The 20,226-nt window shown below is 41.0% G+C and overlaps 2 protein-coding genes across 3 annotated transcripts in view; one reads left to right on the top strand and one right to left on the bottom strand.

Annotated features, from left to right (window-relative positions):
* Window positions 1–14,368, top strand: part of RINT1 (RAD50 interactor 1) — a 28,330-nt gene extending 13,962 nt beyond the window's left edge. Inside the window, exons 7-15 of one of the 2 annotated variants that reach the window (XM_084897820.1) lie at window positions 461–617; window positions 3,093–3,203; window positions 3,298–3,523; window positions 4,362–4,499; window positions 6,452–6,651; window positions 9,838–10,052; window positions 12,381–12,561; window positions 12,638–12,756; window positions 13,805–14,368. In XM_084897820.1, the coding sequence (XP_084753946.1) occupies window positions 461–617; window positions 3,093–3,203; window positions 3,298–3,523; window positions 4,362–4,499; window positions 6,452–6,651; window positions 9,838–10,052; window positions 12,381–12,561; window positions 12,638–12,756; window positions 13,805–13,997 (1,540 nt within the window). In that variant the 3' untranslated portion in view covers window positions 13,998–14,368. Of the gene's footprint in view, window positions 1–460; window positions 618–3,092; window positions 3,204–3,297; window positions 3,524–4,361; window positions 4,504–6,451; window positions 6,652–9,837; window positions 10,053–12,380; window positions 12,562–12,637; window positions 12,757–13,804 lie in introns of both variants that reach the window. The other variant, XM_084897821.1, reaches the window with a different exon arrangement.
* Window positions 14,369–14,561: 193 nt separating this feature from the next.
* Window positions 14,562–17,578, bottom strand: EFCAB10 (EF-hand calcium binding domain 10). Its single transcript, XM_084897870.1, has 3 exons — window positions 17,468–17,578; window positions 15,541–15,705; window positions 14,562–15,440 (listed from the first exon to the last, which is right to left on the bottom strand). Exons 1-3 carry the CDS (start codon window positions 17,571–17,573, stop codon window positions 15,349–15,351), a joined length of 363 nt encoding a protein of 120 aa, XP_084753996.1. The 5' UTR covers window positions 17,574–17,578; the 3' UTR covers window positions 14,562–15,348.
* Window positions 17,579–20,226: the final 2,648 nt, after the last annotated feature.

Raw genomic sequence — 20,226 nt, 5'->3', positions numbered from 1 at the left:
TCAAAGTGGCCAAAAGCCAAATGGGACTGGTTTGGACTTGATCTGTATAAGCTCACAGTGTAGTAGATTGTTTTCTTTCATAGTGAACTGCATGTGGGTGGAGGGCAAGGGTCAACCTAAAATACATAACTGACCCAAGTTTGACTCATATAATCTCTTGGGACAGTAGATAAAAATGGGTAATTGGGAGGAAACCTATTATTAACTTTAGTGTTAATTTAATAAAATGATTATTTGAATGTGTGTTTTGTTTTTTTTACTACTATTTTTTATTTTAAGAAAGACATTAATTCTAATAACATTTTTCATGCATTTTCTAACTAATGTATAGGAAGATTACATATTATCAGTATTGTAATTTTTACTTAGTATCTTATATCTTTGTTGGGAAAATGTATGTGTGCATATACACACATACACATGTGCTTTTGATTGTTTTCCCTTGACTTGACTATGTCAGAGATGAATTACTCACCGAGCCAAAACAACTTCCAGAAAAATACTCCCTTCCTGCATCCTCTTCTGTTATCCTGCCCATCCAGATTATGCTGACTCCCCTGCAGAAGAGGTTCAGGTATCACTTCAGAGGGAACCGACAGACTAATGTTATAAGCAAGGTATGCTTTGCCAACTCTTGTCCTTGGTTTTTATTAATAGCAAATGTTAAGGGTTTCTATACTTTTCCTGGTTTAAGTTAAAATCTGATCCTATTGATATTTCTCTAAAGATGTACATTCCTGTTTTATCGCTGTCCTTTATAGATATACTAGAGGCCCAGTGCACTACATTTGTGCACTGGGGCGGGGGGGGGGGGGGGCGCGTGGGTCCCTCAGCCTGGCCTGCGCCCTCTAGCAGTCTAGGACCCCTCGGCAGACATTCCCTGAGGGTCTTTAGTGCTGCAGCAGAGGCCACTGGGCTTGCCACTGCCACTGGGCTTGCCACTGCCACTGGGCTTGCCAGCTCTGAGCCTGGCTTCTGGCTGAGTGGCACTCCCCTGTGAGTGCACTGACCCCTGGTGAGCGTCTGCCCCCTGGTGGTCAGTGCACATCCTAGTGACTGGTCGTTCTGTCCTTCGGTCGATTTGCATATTAGCCTTTTATTATATAGGATTTTGGGGCTTACATTGATACATTGTAGGACTCTCAGCTCACTCATTTTTACATCATCAGTTTCTCAAGTTTTTCCCGTGGGTGTGCTGTAGCAATTGCGTGGTACTTTATACAACTGGATCCACATGTAAATTGCTCCTTCAGGTTTATAAATAAGTCAGAAAGAGAAGTGAAAGTCAAAAGATAGTAGAGCATTAGCTTTTGAAAAGAGGGGCTGCTGCTAAAGTGACGTACAGCTGTGTAAGGGAGAGAATGGGAATTAGTGATGGCAAGGGCTTGAAGGAATTATCACCAACGTTTTAGTTGCGGGACTACACCCATATATAGTGGGCATACTGGTGAGATTTTTCTTTAATTTGCTTGAAAAACAATCTAAGACATTTGTTTTCAATGAAATTTGGTTAATTTATTGAGAATTATAAACTTGTGTATTGCTAGGCTATGGATCGTACCTTGTTTATACTTGTGTTTTGCTACATCTAATGCAGTGCAAGCAACAAAGGGGTTCAGCAAGTGCTTTTGAATTAAATGTTATTAAATTCTAGATTACACCAGCTTTTGTATGTCATATATAAGTGAGTTTAAAGGCTTGATAGAATTGTTAAGGAGTCAAGGGGTAGGCAGTTATGCTAGCAAAGGAAGGAGCAGAGTGGCTGTGGATTTCTGGTCCTTAATTTCAGCTTGTTCTTTTGTACTTCATGGGTTTCCTCCTCTTTTGGATGGGTATTGGTATGAAGAACAGTAGAACCAATTAGTAAGTAGTGAGACAGCAGTCAACCTAAAGCTGTAGAGAGGTAGTATTTTGAGGTAAGAAAATTGTGAGTTATGTTGGTTGCTTTTTAAAGTGTGGTTCCAGTGGCCCGGGTACTCTGATATCAAGCCTAACCTACGCAGTTTCTGAAATTTGTGATTGCCTCTTACTCATTTTTGTATTCCTAACATGGAGCACACAACAGGGATTTACCATTCATTAAATGTTTAATCCCTGTCTAGCAAAACTTGGAAGGTTTATGTAATCATCTGTAGGGACAATTTAAAATGCTGCATACTAACATTTCCTATTCTATAATTATCCCTGTTTTAAGGCATGTATAATTTTTGTAATGCAGACCAGCCAAATTATTTTCTTAATTTACCTTTTGAAAAGAAAAAGCAGGAAATAATGTTTAAAAATTATTTTTGGCCCTAGTTTGGTTCAGTAGATAGCTTGTCAGCTTGTGGATTGCAGGGTCCAGGTTCGATTCTGGTCAAGGGCATGAGCCCGGGTTGCAAGCTCGATCCCCAATAAGGGGCATGCAGGAGGCAGCCAGTTAATGATTCTCTCTCATCATTGATGTTTCTATCTCTCCCTCTCCCTTCCTCTCTAAAATCAATAAAAATATATTTTTAAAAATTATTTTGGGTCCTGGCCAGTTTTGCTTAGTGATTAGAGCATTGGCCCAAAGACCAAAGGGTCACAGTTTGATTCCTGGTCAAGGGCATGGTAGGGGTGAGAGCAGAGGCAGCCAATCAATGTGTCTCTCATCAATTTTTCTCCCCTCCACCCTCCACCCCCCACCCTCCACTTCCACTTTCTCAAAAAAAAAAAAAAAAAAAATTACAGAAAAAATATTCTTACTCAGGTGAGATTTTAAAAAATTATTTTGGAATGTTACTTAAAAAAAAAAAGAATTTAAAGATCATCAGTTCTTTGGAACACTGATTTTATAAATTTGTAAATGCTAGGTTTTAAATATATATAGGATAAATTTGAGTTTATTGATGTAAGCCACATTGCTGGAATTTGTTGGGAGTACATTAGGAAACATTTGATTATTAAGCTTTGCATGAGTTTAAAATTCAGAATAGAAATTGTGCTCTTACATGTAGAAATTTTCAACTAATTTTTGTAAGTGTTGTATGTACACAATGAAATAGAGCCATTTAATTGTAACTCCAGTTGGAATGACTACACAAGTCAAACTATTTTACCTCCTTTCCTAGCCTGAATGGTACTTGACTCAAGTGCTTATGTGGATTGGGAACCACACACAGTTTCTGGATGAGAAGATTCAGCCAATATTAGACAAAGCAGGCTCTTCAGCAAATGCAATGGTAAGAGACTCAGTCCTAAGCATTTCAGTGTTAGAGTGTCCACGAATATCTTGTCATGTATAATACCTTATGCTTGCTTATGTATTTCTTTTAGCTTGAATTTTCTCGGGGCCTTATGATGCTGGTTCTGGAGAAGCTAGCAGCTGATATTCCTTGTCTGCTCTATGATGACAATCTCTTCTGTCATTTGGTGGATGAGGTGCTGTTGTTTGAAAGGGAGCTACACAGTGTTCATGGCTATCCTGGCACTTTCGCTAATTGTATGCATATTCTATCAGAGGAAACCTGTTTTCAGAGGTGGTTAACTGTGGAGAGAAAATGTAAGTGCTCATGTAGCCATAGGGCGGGGAGAGATGTCTCTTTTTATGCATATTAATTTTTGGTGTTTTTCTCCAAGAAATTTCTTGGTCACAGTTTACCAAGTTGCCTTTAGAGATCATGTTGTTTTCTTCTCATCAAACATTGTTTTTACCCTGTAATTGCACTCTCCATGATATTTAAGCCAGTAGAATATCTATACTTATAAAAGGGTAATACGCTAATTAGATTGGACATCTTCCGGACAAACTTTCGGACAAAGCCATGATGGTGGGGGCCAAGGCAGAGGCAGTTAGGGGGATCGGGCCGGCAGGGGAGACCAGTGAGGGGGATCAGGCCGGCAGGGGAGTGTAGTTAAAAGGATCAGGCTGGCAGGCAGAGGTGGTTAGCGTTAGGGGTCTTGGATTGGAGAAGGTGCAGGCTGGGCTGAGGGGACTCTCCCCCCGCCACCGTGCACAAATTTTGTGCACTGGGCCTCTAGCATACATATATTTAAGTGTTTTATAGATTTTCACATATAGTAGTTCTGCTCTTGGTAGAATCATTTTGGATGCAGTTTGTCTAGTCAGTATAACTATTTTGAAGATTTTGGGAGGGTTGGCAGGGAGAAGTATCATGTTTAACCTTAAAATAGAGCATGTTAGATATAGTGCAACTATTAAGAGGCTGTTGATTTATTTTTTATAGAAAAGTCATCATTGGGGGGAAAATGGAGACATATGTACTACTATTTGTAATACTTTAAACAATAAAAAAAAGTCATCATTCCTAAAAAATTGGGAGCTAAAAAATTAAAAATAAATGTAACTACTTGACATAATCCTTTTTTTGCATTATCAGTTGCTCTTCAAAAAATGGACTCAATGCTTTCATCAGAAGCTGCCTGGATATCCCAATATAAAGATATCACTGATGTGGATGAGATGAAAGTTCCAGACTGTGCAGAAACTTTTATGACGCTACTCTTAGTTATAACTGGCAAGTATAAGTCTTTTAAGATAAAACTTTGTCTTAAAAGTACTAACTCTTCCCATGATACTTTTTTCAAGTAGTTCAACAAAATTAATATTATATAGTAGTTATTATAAAATCTTCAAATTCAGTTCTATTTTGGCAGAACTCTGGCATAATATTCTAGGTTTCATATTTTTAATAATTTAAGTAAGATCTTAAACATTGGTATATATGAGGGGAAATTCATGAATTGTTATGTAAAAAACAAATGGGACTTGATTTTACTACCTGAATTCTCTTGCCATCTAGTTTGTGATTGACCAAAATTTTAAATATTCCAAAGATTGCAGAAAGCAAAATAAGGTGACGTTAGGGGTTAGAGTAGTACTACAAACTCTTCCAATAGAGCAAGGATATTCTGGCCAGAGGGTGGCATAGCAGCCTCTAACCTGGTTGATCTGCAGCATCTGCATGGCTTCCTACAAGCCTCTGGTTCTGCAGGTGCCACCGCGTCCTCACTACCTCCATCCTCTCTGTCTTGTCCATTTCTTGGGCCTGTATGTGTAACCCGAAAAGTGTTACTCCAGCCTAGTCAGTAAATAATTTCATATCTGCAACTTAAGAAAAATATGAAATCACAAACATAAAAATTTTAGAAAAACTCATGCTTTTTAAAAAAAATAATTCTTTATTGTTGAAAGTATTACGTATGTCCCCCTTTTCCCCCATTGTGTCTTTAAAAAACAAACAAACATTCTTACTGATTTTTGAGAGAAAAGAAGAGAGAAACAGAAACATCAATGATGAGAATCATTGGTTGGCTGCCTCCTGCACGCCCCTCTCTGGGAATTGGAACTTGCAACTCGGGCAACTGGGAATCGAACTGTGACCTCTTGGTTCATAGGTTGACACTCAACCACTAAGCCACGCTGGCTGAGCTAAAGAAAAACTTTACTTTTTAATTACGGAAATTTTCTTTTTTAAAAAAAAAAATGTTTTAAAAATATTTCTTTGTTGATTTTAGAGAGAGAGAGAGAGGGAGGGAGAGAAACATTGTTGTTCCACTTATTTATGCATTCTTGTATGTGCCCTTAATGGGGACCAGACCAAACCTGCAACTTTGGCATATTGGGATGACGTCTAACCAACTGAACTACCCAACCAGGGCCAATGGAAATTTTTAAACATACACATGTAGCATAATATAATGAGCCCTCAGGTATATATTATTAAGGTTTTCTTAAATTCTCACTTTTCTATTATATATTTTTCTCCCCAACTCATTTTTTCCCTGGAGTATTTTAAAGAACATTTCAGACAGCTTACCATTTCACCTATAAATTCTTATGTAGGTATCTATTTAAAAAAAATATATATATATATATATATATATATATATATATATATATATATATATATATTATTGATTTTTTACAGAGAGAAAGGGAGAGAGATAGAGAGTTAGAAACATTGATGAGAGAGAAACATTAATCAGCAGCTTCCAGCACACCCCCTACTGGGGACATTCCCGCAACCAAGGTACATGCCCTTGACCGGAATCGAACCCGGGACCCTTCAGTCCACAGGCCAACACTCTATCCACTGAGCCAAACCAGTTAGGGCATGTAGGTATCTATTTTAAGCTGTCATAGATCCTCCTTTCTTTTAAAAAAATGTCATTTATTTGGTAAAGAAATTGAGTGCTTTTTGTATATAATTATTTCATATGTCCTTTAAAAATCAAGGCATGATTTATATATAGTGAATAGCATAGATTTTATGTATACAGTTCAGTGAGTTATGACAAATACATAGACTTTTGAAACCCACATCCTTAGAAAATTTAAAAAGAGATCCATACTGGAATGGTCAATTGATTTTTGACAAAGGCACCAAGGCATGTCAGTAGGAAAAACCTATAACTATATCATAAACAGTGCCAAGAACCTCATATGTCTTGTTAACTTTCTCCACAGACAGGTATAAAAATCTTCCCACAGCTTCCAGAAAGCTGCAGTTCCTGGAGTTACAGAAGGACTTGGTAGATGATTTTAGGATACGACTGACTCAGGTGATGAAAGAAGAGACCAGAGCTTCCCTTGGCTTTCGATACTGTGCAATTCTTAATGCTGTGAACTATATCTCAACAGTACTAGCAGACTGGGCTGACAATGTTGTAAGTTAACGCGATTTTATATTAAATAATACATTAGTAGTATAAATAGTTTTACGTTTTGAAATGTTGATTCTATAGCAAGCAAAAATACACATTAGGCAGAAAAACAATTAGGCCAAACTTAAGAGGTGTGAATAAAGTACATATTTTTCGAGAGAGAAACCAAGGTGGCGGCATAGGGTAGACACCCGAATGCAGCCTACCACAACAATTTTGAATTTAGAACTGGAAAACGGGAAACATCGCCCTGAAGTGCCTGACAGCTGGCTGAGAGGAGGCTCTACCATCTGGGAAGGAGAGAGAAGGCACGCTGAGCCTCAGCAACTGTGAAGGTGCGGAGAACTGTACGTGAAAAAAGGCGGCTGCCCGACTTCGCTGCTGGCTTGCTCACAGCGCGCAGAAAGAGCGAGTTCGATGTTGGCTTACTCCAGGTGCGCAGAGAGGGCGGATAGCTAATGAGCGGCTGGTTTGTTCGGGAGGAAAACAGAACCACCCTATTGCTCTGATAGACGGCCCCAGTCAGGGAGAGGCCGGACAGTCAAGCAGTGGGCAGAGATCTCTTGGAGGTGTGTGAAGCCAGAGGCCATTACTGCGGGACTTGGGGGAGGGGCTGACGGGAAACCAAAGTTTGTCTGCACCAGCCTGAGACTCCGCCCCATCTAAGCAGAGCACAGAAGCCCTCCTGGAGGCTGGCTTTCTCATTCGCTGTGAATAGGACTTTCCTAAGGAGGGACTGACGAGAATCCAAAGCTTATCTGCGCCTATACCAAAGAGGTGTGTGCGTCTGCAACCAGTCTTGTGGGACTCACTGCGAATAGGACTTTTCTAAGGTGAGACTGACACGGAACCAAAGCTTGTCTGCGTCACCCCGAGACTCTGCCCCATCCAAGTGGAGTACAGAAGCCCTCCTAGCTGAGACACTGCTGATCCTCACAGCCAATTGGCTTGGAGATCAACGCTTCCCAGTAATACCAATAACAAGCAAGGCTTAAAAACGAGACTGCACACACAACCCACAAAGGGCTACATCAAGACTGTCCACCTCAGGTAACTGGGAAGGCTCAGGTAACTGGGAAGTGCTACTGGGCTCTACCAGAACACCTAACACACAAAACTATTCCATCAAATCAGGGAAGCAGCTAAAATGCAGAGAAGAGGCTGGACACAAAGGAAGGAGATGGAGGAAAGTAAAAGAATGGACTTTGAGTTCAAAACTACAGTTATAAGGTTTTTCAAAAATTTCCTAAAAAAGGCCGAAACTGGTTTGGCTCAGTGGGTAGAGCGTTGGCCTGTAGACTGAAGGGTTTCAGGTTCGATTCCGGTCAAGGGCATGTACCTTGGTTGTGGGCACATCCCTGGTGGGGGGTGTGCAAGAGGCAGCTGATCTATGAGTCTCTTTCATCGATGTTTCTAGCTCTCTATCCCTCTCTCTTTCTCTCTGTAAAAATTCAATAAAATGTATTTAAAAAAAAATTTTTTTTCCTAAAAGAGGCCGATAAAATAAACGAGGCCTATGAGGATATGAAAAGGGATCAGCTAGAAATAAAAAGGTATCAACTAGAAATAAAGAAAACATTGAAATAAAAAATATTACACAGAGTTCAAAAAACAGACTGGCAGATCGCAAGAATCAAGGCAAAGATTTGGAACACAAAGAGCCAGAAGACACTCTTCTGCAGAAGCAAGAAGATAAGAGAATACAGAAAGTTGAAGATAGTGTAAGAAACCTCTGGGACAATCTCAAGTGAACCAACATCAGAATTATGGGGGTCCCAGAAAAAGAGAAAGCAAGATACTGAAAGCATATTTGAAGAAATAGTGACAGAAAACTTCCCCCACAAGGGAAAAGATCAAGAGAGGAAGAAAGGAACAGAGGAGAACTATATAATAACCAAAAAATAATGAACAAAAGGGCAATACTTATCAATGATAACTTTAAATATGAATGGATTAAATGCTACAATAAAAAGACACAGGGTGGTCCTGGGTGGTTTGGCTCGGTGGATAGAGCATCGGCCTTTGGACTGAAGGGTCCCAGGTTCGATTCCGGTCAGGGACATGTGCCTTGATTGTGGGCGCATTCCCAGTGGGGGACGTGCGGGAGGTGGCTGATCAGTGTTTCTCTCTCTTTGAGATGTTTCTAACTCTCTGTCCCTTTCCTTTTCTCTCTGTAGAAAATCAATAATGTATATATATTTCTATTAAAAAAAAAAGACAGGGTGGCTCTGTGGATTTGAAAACATGATCCACCTATAAGATTAATTAAAAAAAACATGACTCATCTATCAAGAGACACTTCTAATTGAAAGACACATGCAGACTGAAAGTGAAAGGATGAAAAAAGATATTTCATGTGAATAGAAATGAAAAGAAAGCTGGCATAGAATACTCATATCAGACAAAATAGACTTTAAAACAAAAATGTTTAAAAAAGACAAGGAGGTAACAATTATAAAGGGGCGAATCCAAGAAGAGGACATAACAATTGTAAATATCTACACAACTAACATAGGAGCACTTAACTTTATAAACCAATTGTTAATGGGCATAGAGGGAGAAATCCAGAGTAATACAGTAATAGTTGGGGATTTTAATATCTCACACCAGTGGATAGATCATCCAGACAGAAAATTAATAAGGAAACTATGGCCTTCACTATCACATTATACCAGATTAACTTAATAGACACTTATAGAATATTTCATTTAAAAACTGCAGAATAGCCGAAACCAGTTTGGCTCAGTGGATAGAGCGTCAGCCTGTGGATTGAAGGGTTCCAGGTTCAATTCCAGTCAAGGGCATGTACTACCTTGATTGGGGGCACATCCCCAGTAGGGGGTGTGCAGGAGGCAGCTGATTGATGTCTCTCATTGGTTTCTAACTCTTTATCCCTCTCTCTTCCTCTCGGTAAAAAAATCAATAAAATATATATTTTTAAAAATGGACAAGGTAAATTAAAAATTTTTGTACATTGTCAAATCTAATCTTAATGCAATAAAAAAGAGAAGAAATGACATTTAGCCGAACATAGACAAATTTTAGCCATGTTAAATATTTCTAAAATTAAAAGTTTAGAAATATTTAATACTTGGGTTAGGGAGGAAGTCTAAAAAACACGACAAGAATGTATCTTAAGTTATGAATTTATGGCAAAAATTATATGTGTTAACATATTTTTGCTTTCAGTTCTTTCTACAACTTCAACAGGCGGCATTGGAGGTCTTTGCAGAGAATAACACTCTCAGTAAACTGCAGCTGGGACAACTAGCCTCTATGGAGAGTTCTGTCTTTGATGACATGATTAACCTGTTAGAGCGCTTAAAACATGACATGTTGACCCGTCAAGTAGACCATGTTTTTAGAGAAGTTAAAGATGCTGCAAAGTTGTATAGAAAAGAAAGGTAAGTCCTCTGTACTTTCTTATCAGTCAGCTCTCAACTCCAGTTTGGTAAAAGTTAAAAGATGATATATACTGTCAGATTTCCAAGATATCTAAATAGTTCAGAGTTGGGCCTTTTGCACACCAAGCCTAGTTAACTGTTTCTGTCTAAAATATATTCATTCTTATTTACTTATTTTTATTGATTTCAGAGAGAAAGAGAGAGGGATAGAAACATCAATGATGACAAAGAATCATTATTCGGCTGCCTCCTGCATGCCCCACACTGGGATCGAGCCCGCAGCCCAGGCATGTGCCCTGACTGAGATTCGAACTGTGACCTCCTAGTTCATAAGTCAACGCTCAACCACTGAGCTACTCTGGCTGGCTAAAATATATTCATTCTTAATCAGAATAAACTGACCATAATTTAACCTTCAGATGTGTCCGTAAATACAGACAGCTGATGTATGATATGGGTTGAATGGCCTAGCCTGTCACCCATTTTCAAAATAAGGGGCTGCTATAGTGCTCTGTGCATGCTTGTATGTCCAGTTAATTCTCCTGCCATCACTCCCTGTGGACACCTGTTACCTCCACCAGACTGCGCTCCTTGACAGCAGCAATACCTTTTTGTCCTAGCATAGTCTCAACCAATGTGGAAGTGTTAGTTCCTGTTTTGCTAAAAACTAGAGCATAAAATTAGCTGTTATCTTAAATGCTAATGTTTTACATTTTAACTATCTTAAAATTATTTCAGTAAGTCCTATTTGAGGATTTAAAAAATTTATCTTCATTAAATAAAGAATATTTAATTGAGAGCTAAAGTATAAATATAGGTATATTTATTTTTCTGAGAGTTTTAAATGCTGTACATCTTTTCTTATTTAAAACTAGTGGCCTTGCCGAAACCAGTTTGGCTCAGTGGTAGAGTGTCATCTGCGGACTGAAAGTCCCAGGTTCAATTCCAGTCAAGGGCATGTACACTGGTTGCGGGCACATCCCAGGTAGGGGGTGTGCAAGAGGCAGCTGGTCGATGTTTCTCTCTCATTGACTTTTCTAGCTCTCTCTCTCCCTTCCTCTCTGTAAAAAAATCAATCAATAAAAAATATATTTAAAACTAGTGGCCTTGTGCATGAATTTGTGCACACTGAAAGGAAATTAATTAGAAGAAATATTTTAATATCGCTATTCGCCCTTTCTTAATAATAGAAGTGTCAACTAAATTCACTGTCGACAATGAAAGATCGAAACACGTGTGTGCAATTGGTGCCAGCGAGAGCTTTATATGTATCACACATGCACGAGTCAACCTAGCCTTTTGTGTGTGTGTGTGTGTGTGTGTGTGTGTGTGTGTGTATATATATATATATATATATATATATATATATAGAATAAACTTGCTTAATTAGACCTGCTTTCTGATTTAGCTAAATTTTTTCCAGCCCAGTGAAGCACCCCAATTTCTCTTTCAGGTAATTGTTAGCAACACAGCAGTAAATATCAACACGAAGCAAATTATTACTGTAGATCACGCAGGGAGGACAAAGGGTGAAATATTTAACTGCAGCAGTGTTTGACTATATTCTGTGCAGTGAGAAAACCTGAAGTCATTTTCAAAGTCCCCCATTTCCAACTTCTTTTCAGTCAGGACAGGTTTATAAGCTTCCTAAATCTCCATTTTCTGGTAATGAAAAGAAAATAAGATTCTACTGAGTCTCCTATCCACCTACTCCAGGACTTCTGTGAGGATCAAATGAGATGAGGCATGGCAAAATGCTTCACAGACATTTGGTTAAAGTGTAAATGTTTGCACCTGGTTATAAAGCATGTCATGTTCCTGGGCTGAAGAAATTCCTAGGAGGCTAGTCGCTAGGGAGAGGAATCCAAGTGTTGCTACATGATGTCATTGCCTGGGGCCCATAGCCACCGGTTCTGGGCTGGGCTGTGGGCCACATCTTTGCACCATGGGGTCTCAGCAGCATCGGCTGCTTTGGCGGGCTGTCGCTCCAGGGTGGTGATGGGGCCTGTGCCCACTTGGGGGAAGCAGAGTGTTGCTTTGTGGGTGATGGGTACACAGTGCCATTTCTTTCTAAGTGGCCAGTGCACATCACAGCAACTCCTGCGTTGAGCGCCTGCCCATTGGTGGTCAGTGTGCATCATAGCGACCGGGCAGACAGTCGGATGCTTAGCATATTAGCCTTTTAAATAAATAGATTATATATAGATGCCTCAGAACAGTGCACTTCCCCAAATTTAAAATTTGTTAAATCTTTAAAAACACAAAGTGATAAAAATGTTTATGGTAAAAGTTAACGTGCTACAGGCAGTGCTGTTCTCATTTTCCCAGGTGGTTGTCCTTGCCCTCTCAGTCTGAACAGGCAGTCATGTCCCTGTCCAGCTCGGCCTGCCCCCTCCTGCTTACGTTACGAGACCGTTTACTTCAGTTGGAGCAGCAGCTTTGCTTCTCTTTATTTAAAACTTTCTGGCAAATGCTCGTCGAGAAGCTGGATATACACATCTACCAAGAAGTAAGTAAGGAGTAGACTATTTTGGGGCTATGATGATGATGAAGACAACTGTGATATGAATTATTCTTTGTTTCAGATCATTCTTGCTAATCACTTCAATGAAGGAGGAGCAGCTCAGTTGCAGTTTGATATGACTCGGAATCTTTTCCCTTTGTTCTCCCACTATTGCAAGAGACCAGAAAATTACTTTAAACAGTAAGCTCAGTTTTTAACAATTGGTTTTGATGTATCAAATCCTGAGAAGAGGTTAATTCCTTTTTTAACAACATTAGGGTTCCAATGATGTTAAATGTATGTTAGCATCAATTAAAGATTTTCAAATGCTCATTGTGTATCAGAATAATACAGGAACAAAAGTAGGTTTGTAGTTGTACATGTAGAAAATAATACAATAATATGAATACAAGAATAAAATCTCTGGTTCACATACTCACAACTGTGAACCTACTTTTGCCTACCCTACTTCTGACCCATGACCCCAAAAAGTTCACTAGAACTGGATATAAATTATATGTTGGGCTTTCTTTTCTAGCATTTGCTTTAATACTCTGATTTGCTTATTACTGGAGAAGTAAATAGAAAATGAAAACAAGGGCAGTTCTGCCATACTTGATAAATATAAGAAATTAAAAATATGTTTAGTATCTAATAACAGGCCAGGCTTGAAAAAAATTCTTCTTAAACATTTGACATTAATTTTGGTTCTAAGTATATAATTAAAGGAAGAATTCTTAGAAGTATTTTTAGAAATTATTGAGGTAAAATTTGAATTGTTTGGCTCTTTCTGAGATTATATTCTTTTTTTAGAAAATGAAAGATTATTTTTGCTCATTTCAGTCAGCTTTCTACTTCTGTTTTTTCTTTTGTTTTAGTGGTCTATCTTTCTACTGCTTTCATGTCATCTCTTAATATTCTCTTTTCCCATATCCTAATCTACCTAGAGTCTTAGCTACATTTAATAGAATGTTAATATCACATATTGTATTTTGGGATGTAATGGATACTGTTGAAAACAGTGATGCTATTACCTTATAGTAACCTGATGAAATATAAACTCTGCACACATACATAGTCTTAATATGTTAAAAGAACCAAATAATAAATCCATACATAATTTTTACTGAGGGCACATGGCTAGCAGTGTAGGAAAGCACTTTCGTTTCTCAAAATGAAATTGTTATAGAATAATGTGAATGATAAAGATAATAGAGATCTCATTTCCTAATCCTGCTTTTTTAAACAGTGTAAAAGAAGCCTGTATTATTTTGAATTTGAACATTGGTTCTGCACTACTTCTGAAAGATGTCCTGCAGTCAGCTTCTGAGCAGCCTCCTGCCACAGCAGCATTAAATGAAATTGGAATTTACAAACTCGCTCCACAAGATGTTGAGATTCTACTTAATTTGAGGACAAACTGGCCTAACACTGGAAAATAATGCATTTTTCCCTCCTTCCCCATTTTTGAACAAAGAGGAAGCCAGTTGGTTAAGTTAAATGAAGTTCCGAATTAATGAATCTGGATAACTGAAAACTTTATGGAATCATTTATTATCTTTGACTTACAGTGTTATTAAAATGCTGTCCATATTTCCTGAACCTTTCTGTTCCTAAGAAAACAAAAACAGAAAACTCAGAAGCCGTGAAAACTCGGAGTAATTCCATTTACAGATATACATGCTGAATATGTGGTAAATAAAATACAAGTGCAGATATAATAAATTATAACCAAATTTCAATTTCCTATGTTAAGTAAGGGAGACTATTATGGATAATCAAAACACAGCAAATAAATTAAAAAAAAAAATCACTTTAGAACGCATGTTTGTAATTGATGTTCCTGTATCTAGTTTGGTATATGCCCTTGACCGGAATCGAACCCGGGTCCCTTCAGTCCCCAAGCCGACGCTCCATCCATTGAGCCAAACCAGTCTCGGCTGTGATGAATAATTTAGAGGGAATATTTTGAGACAAATTCTACAACCCTCCCTGTATTTTATCTATTTATTTAAAAAAAATATTTTATTGATTTTAGAGAGGGAGGGAGGGGGGAGAGAGAGAAACATCAATGATGAGAGAGAATCACTGATTGGCTGCCTCCTGCATGCCCCCCACTGGGGATCGAGCCTGCAACCCTGGTATGTGCCTTTGGCCAGAATCGAACCTGAGACCCTTCAGTCCGCATGCTGACTCTCTATCCATTGAGCCAAACCAGCCAGGGCCCTCCCTGTATTTTATACTGAGAGTTTCCATCTAGTGTATTGCACTCAAAGCTTTTTTGTTAGTCCTTCTAGCAAATGGGGCTTTTCTATCTCATTCTTTGAGAATTGCTGGGGTTTCCCATTAAGAAAATGAAGCTGCCTCTGAAACTTCCTAACTCCAGCGTTTTCTCTCTCCCCTCTCCCCAAGCTCAGGGACTTTTCTGTCATCCCTCCCTGTCCTCACTTGCTAGTCAGCTGAAAGTTTCTATCAAAAGGTAGGAGCCTGGCTCTGGTTGGCGTGATGTGGCTCAGTTGGTTGGGTTTTGTCTATGCACTGAAAGGTTGCTGGTTTGATTCATGGTCAGGGCACAAGCCCAGGTTACAGGCTCCATCCCTGGAAAGAGGGTGTGCAGGGGGCAGCTGATCAATGGTTCTCTCTCATCATTTATGTTTCTCTCTCCCTTTCCCTTCCTCTCTCTAAAAATCAATTTAAAAATTAAAAAAAAAATAAAGTTAGGAACCTGTTTTAAAAGATATTAATTGTACTTCAAAACCATATTCTTTAAATATTACTCATTAGAAAATGAACTTACACTTCGTCCTTGAATTTATCCAAAGTTATTCCATTTCCATCATCTTTTAAATCTTCATCTTCAGTTGACAGACCCAGGTTCTCTAGGGCTATAAAAGAATCAGAAGGAAAATTTACAAAGCGAATCATTTTCAGCTAGAGAAAATTATGGAATGGCTACTATTACCTCAATTTGCATTAGACACTGACCTCTTTTGTACTGCACAAATGATATGCTGCCTTTACGTCCAGAGTCCATCATCTCAAACATAGACACAATGTTAGTGTGATCCATGAAGAAAGGGAAAGCCACACCTGTTATTTTAGCAATTCTCAGTCGTTCTAATAGAGCTATTAAATACTCTCTTGGTTTACCTGTAAAGAAAAAAAAGAAAAGTTCAATTCTGGTTGAGTGTCCTTCCGTGCACCAAAAGGTCACTGGTTCCATGGGGTCTGGGTAACATCGCGAACACCTGATCCTTGCGAGACATAGGGGTCAGGCACATACCTAGGTTGTGGGGGTTGGAGCCCATGTTAAAATTATGGAGGCAATCAATGTTTCTCACGTGGATATTTTTCACCCTTCCTTTCTCCTCTCATTAATAAGTAAAAATGTAAAAGAATGCATTCCTTTGTACTTTTTCTCACTATTTTTATTTGTTACAGTTTCTATTGTTTAATTAAAACAACTAGAGTGCGCTTAATGACCCTAAACATGATCATATTGGCTGGGTGGGGCAAAGTTGGAATGTCTGGTATTTCCATTTCCTTAAATGGGAGGTGGATAATTTTGACATTTTTGGACACTTCTTGTGGAGAGAGGCCGGCAAGTTACAATTTTGCATTTGGGTTAAAAGGACTTCAACGTAACTTTCACCTTAATATAATTTTGAAATCACTGCACAAAAATCAAGAAATGTTTCAAGTTTTTTTTTTAAGGGGGTCAGAAGCGTGAAAATGCCAGGAAAAGAGTTCTCCAAAACACCATTCCATCTTGCCCCAGCAATTGTGTAGCTCTCTTACCAGGTGAACAACTCTTTGAGGTCGGGGTAACATTGGGAACACCTGATCCTTACGAGACATAGGGGCAATTCATTTATTGATTCTTCCCCACGTTTCCCGGAGATTGGTGCTACTGCCCCCATTTCCCAGAAGAGAAGACTGAGGTTCAGGCTGTTGCCCCATCTCATTAGTAATGACTGGTGAGCCCTCCACCTGGCTGCGTCCCAGGTCATCCTGGCTGGTGGTGGGCACAGAGGGGCCGGTCAATAAGTATTTGTCTAGCCAAGACCAGTTTGACTCAGTGGATAGTGTCGGCCTGCGGACTGAGGGGTCCCAGGTTCGATTCTGGTCAAGGGCATGTACCTGGGTTGCGGGCACATCCCAAGTGGGGAGTGTACAGGGGCCAGCTGATCGATGTCTCTCTCGCATCGATGTTTCTAACTCTCTATCCCTCTCTCTCCCTTCCTCTCTGTAAAAAATCAATAAAATACATTAAAAAAAATAAGTATTTGTCTAATTCAGTGGTCGGCAAACTCATTAGTCAGCAGAGCCAAATATCAACAGTACAACAGTATTCTTTTGAGAAAGAAGTTTTTTAAACTTAAAACTATGTAGGTAGGTACATTGTCATTAACTTAATTAGGGCAGTGTTTTTCAACCTTTTTTGGGCAAAGGCACACTTGTTTCATGAAAAAAATCACGAGGCACACCACCATTAGAAAATGTTAAAAAATTTAACTCTGTGCCTACATTGACTATATATAAAGTAATTCTCTTGAATAGGAATCAAATAAACACAAAGAAAGTATTTTATAATTACTTTATTATGAAATATTAAGTAAAATAGTGAAAAATTATAAAATTCTTGTCTGCACCTACGGCACACCAGGCAACATCTCAGCGGTTGAAAAACGCTGAATTAGGGTACTCCTAAGCTGGCCTTTGCTGGCTCTCGAGCCGCAGTTTGCCGACCTGGTTTCATGGAAGGCCACAGCCTAAACTGGCAGCAGCAGGGCTCGGTTAACGGAGTCAGATAACGGAGTGTGTGTGCAGTAGGCGGTGGGTGGGGTGGAGCTGGAGGAAGGGCTGCCAGCGGGGGTGGGACCGAAAACCGAGCGATAGGCAAGACCCTTACTTGGCTGGTAAAAGAGCAGGTGACTGGTGAGGAGGTTCAGCAACTCCATAATCCGATATTTCTCCAAATATTTCCTGGCCTGCTGCTCCCGGCTGTTGCGCTCCATCCCTCCGCGTTAGGCCGTTGCTAGGCGACGAGGCGGCTTGGTGGCTGTTGGGCTCCTCCTCTTCCGCCTGAGAGCCCGGTGTGGGCTGGGGCCTCAATGGAAGCTCGTCTCTGCTCCGGAGGGGAGGCCTGGGGAGCGTGGGGGGCGTGGGGCTTCCTGAGGGAGACTGTCTGGTGCTGGGCCCCTGGCAGGCAGACCCCCGCCCCCTCCTCCTGCCCCTTCCCCATCCTAATAGGGGCTGACGGCTGGGCTTGAGGGTCTTTTCCTTGTGCTTGTGAAGCAGGTTAGTCAGAAGCTAGGAAAATTCCTTGGCAAGTGGAATAGGGAAACTGAGACAGATAGCAATGTACAGCCAGATACAGAAGGTCCCCTCCCCTGGAGAGATAACTGCTAGGCCTCAGTTGTATTTCAGCTCCAGGCCCAGGACAGCAGTAACCTGGACAAGTTAGACCTGGCCTGACCTCAGGAGTGGCTGCACCGACCAAAGACCCTCTGCCCCACCGAGCTATCTATCGTGGAGACCAGCACCCCGGAAGGACCCAGCTGGAAAGTTGATGAATATTCTATTGAGATCCTCCCCTAAAGTCCCCACCCTTAAAGCTTTCAGGGGGAGGACCCAGAGAGCTCTCCCACCCCTTCACCACTCCCAGGCATGCATCTCCTAAACCAGTGTTTCCCAACCTTCTCTCATGATGAGAATCACCTGGTGGAGTTGTTAAAACACAGATTCCTGAATCCCAACTAAGAAGGCTAAACTAGAATTTTTGGGAACATATAGGTAAAAATTGATACAGTTTTACCTATATGTTCCCAAAAATTGATACAATTTTTACCTATATGTCCCCAAAAATTCTAGTTTAGCCTTCTTAGTTGGGATTCAGGAATCTGTAGTTTAACAACTCCACCAGGTGATTCTCATCATGGGAGAAGTTTGGGAAACACTGTCCTACACGATATCAAGAACTCACACACTACTGTCTGGCCCCAGGTCACCTTTCCGGTAACACTTGTGGAGCCAATGAATGAGACCCCGTGTGCTAATAACACAGGAGAAACTAGTCACAGGAGGAACGTGTGTAATTCCGGGGGTGCCCTGAGCATCTGGGAGACGCTCTGTCTTCAGAGTCTGGAGGTGTTCTGTGGAGGGCAGGAGCTCGTTCTCTCAAGTGTCTTGAAAACTGTGTGCCCCAATCTGCACCACGGCTCAGGTTTGTAAGGAGAATATTTCAGAAGAATGTTAGGAGAGTGCTTTGTAAACTTCCAGCAGCAGAATCCTTTACAGAAAGCATAAGGAGCCCTGGCCGGTGTGGCTCAGCTGATTGAGTATCGCCCCTTGCACCCAAAGGTCGCTGTTTTCATTTCTAGTCAGGGCACATACCCAGGTTGCAGGTTTGGTCCTGGGGTGTGTACAGGAGGTAACCGATTGACGTTCCTCTCTCTCCCTCCCTCCCTTCCTCTCTCTCTAACATGAGTGCAAACATATTTTTAAGAAAGAAATAAATCGTAAGTGCCAACCCCACATGGAGAGCAGGTGGAGGAGAGCACTAAGCTGGGTTCACAGGGGCCCATTACCTAAGGTACTTCAGCTGTGCCTCCTCACAGGGCCATGGCGGCAGCATTAACTGGAGGCTGGGAGCCGTGACAGAACCGAGCTGACAAAGCCGATGCATTGCTCCAGGGGCTGCGGACCTGAGGGGTTCTGGGGAGAACTGAAAAAACGATGGATGTGGGCTGTTGCTCCTCCGTGTGCTTTGGTCCATCCTTTGGGGACTTGCTTTATGTTCCCTGATGCGAAGCACAAACAGCAAACCTGTACAAAGTGTCCCCCTTTCAATCACGACCGCCTACATGCTGGACCCTCAAAGGGCAGACTAGATATGTGTGATCGCTTAGGAACACGACTGTGGCTCAGCACAGTGGAAGCCAGACCGAGGCAGGGGGACTAAAATGGAGAGGGACCCCTGCGGAGGGGTCATGGCTGCAGAAAGCAGCAGAGGATGACCTGAGCCACAGCAAACAGAGGGGGCTGGCTGGTCATGGTGTCCTGTGTCTGAGTGGCTTAGGAGAAGCAAAGTCAAACACGTAAGGAACGGTCCTCAAAGGAGAGGAGGCTGACGATCTGGAGACGACGATCTGGAGACAGCGATCTGGAGACAGCGGTTGCTGCTCAGCGTTGCAGGCTCAAGGCCTGTGGTCTTCTCCTTGAGAACTTCCAGGACTTCCTCTCCGGGAGGTATACTCGGTCCTGAATCAGCAGCCCTGACCTTTGTACCTCACACGACACAGAAATTGCAACAATCGAATTCACTCTGCCTAGAAGTCAGAGCCAGGAGAGCACATGGGACCCTGCTGACATCTCCCCACGTCGCTGGTAGTTTCCATTCCTACAAGCCTGGGTCCCTTTGTCTGCTCCGCACTCCCTTTCACCACATCCCACAGGCAGCCAGGCCCCCGAATCTCCATTTCCTCTGGACATCATGCTGAAGAGAAGTGTCCAGATGCCACCTAGTGGAGCCAGCCCTTCGCTGCTGAAGCCATCGCTGAAGCCAGTTCGGGCTTAATAAGTCCTCATAACACTTCTCCCTCCTCCAACTCTTTGCTCTCCATCCGGAAGGTCATCCAGATGGCTCTCCGGAAGGATGTCTGGACAGCA

Source organism: Pipistrellus hanaki (genome assembly GCF_964339955.1).
Source record: "Pipistrellus hanaki genome assembly, chromosome: 10".
Classification (NCBI taxonomy): domain Eukaryota; kingdom Metazoa; phylum Chordata; class Mammalia; order Chiroptera; family Vespertilionidae; genus Pipistrellus; species Pipistrellus hanaki.
Note: the sequence above shows the minus strand (reverse complement) of the source record. Positions and strands in the feature narration are given on the sequence as shown.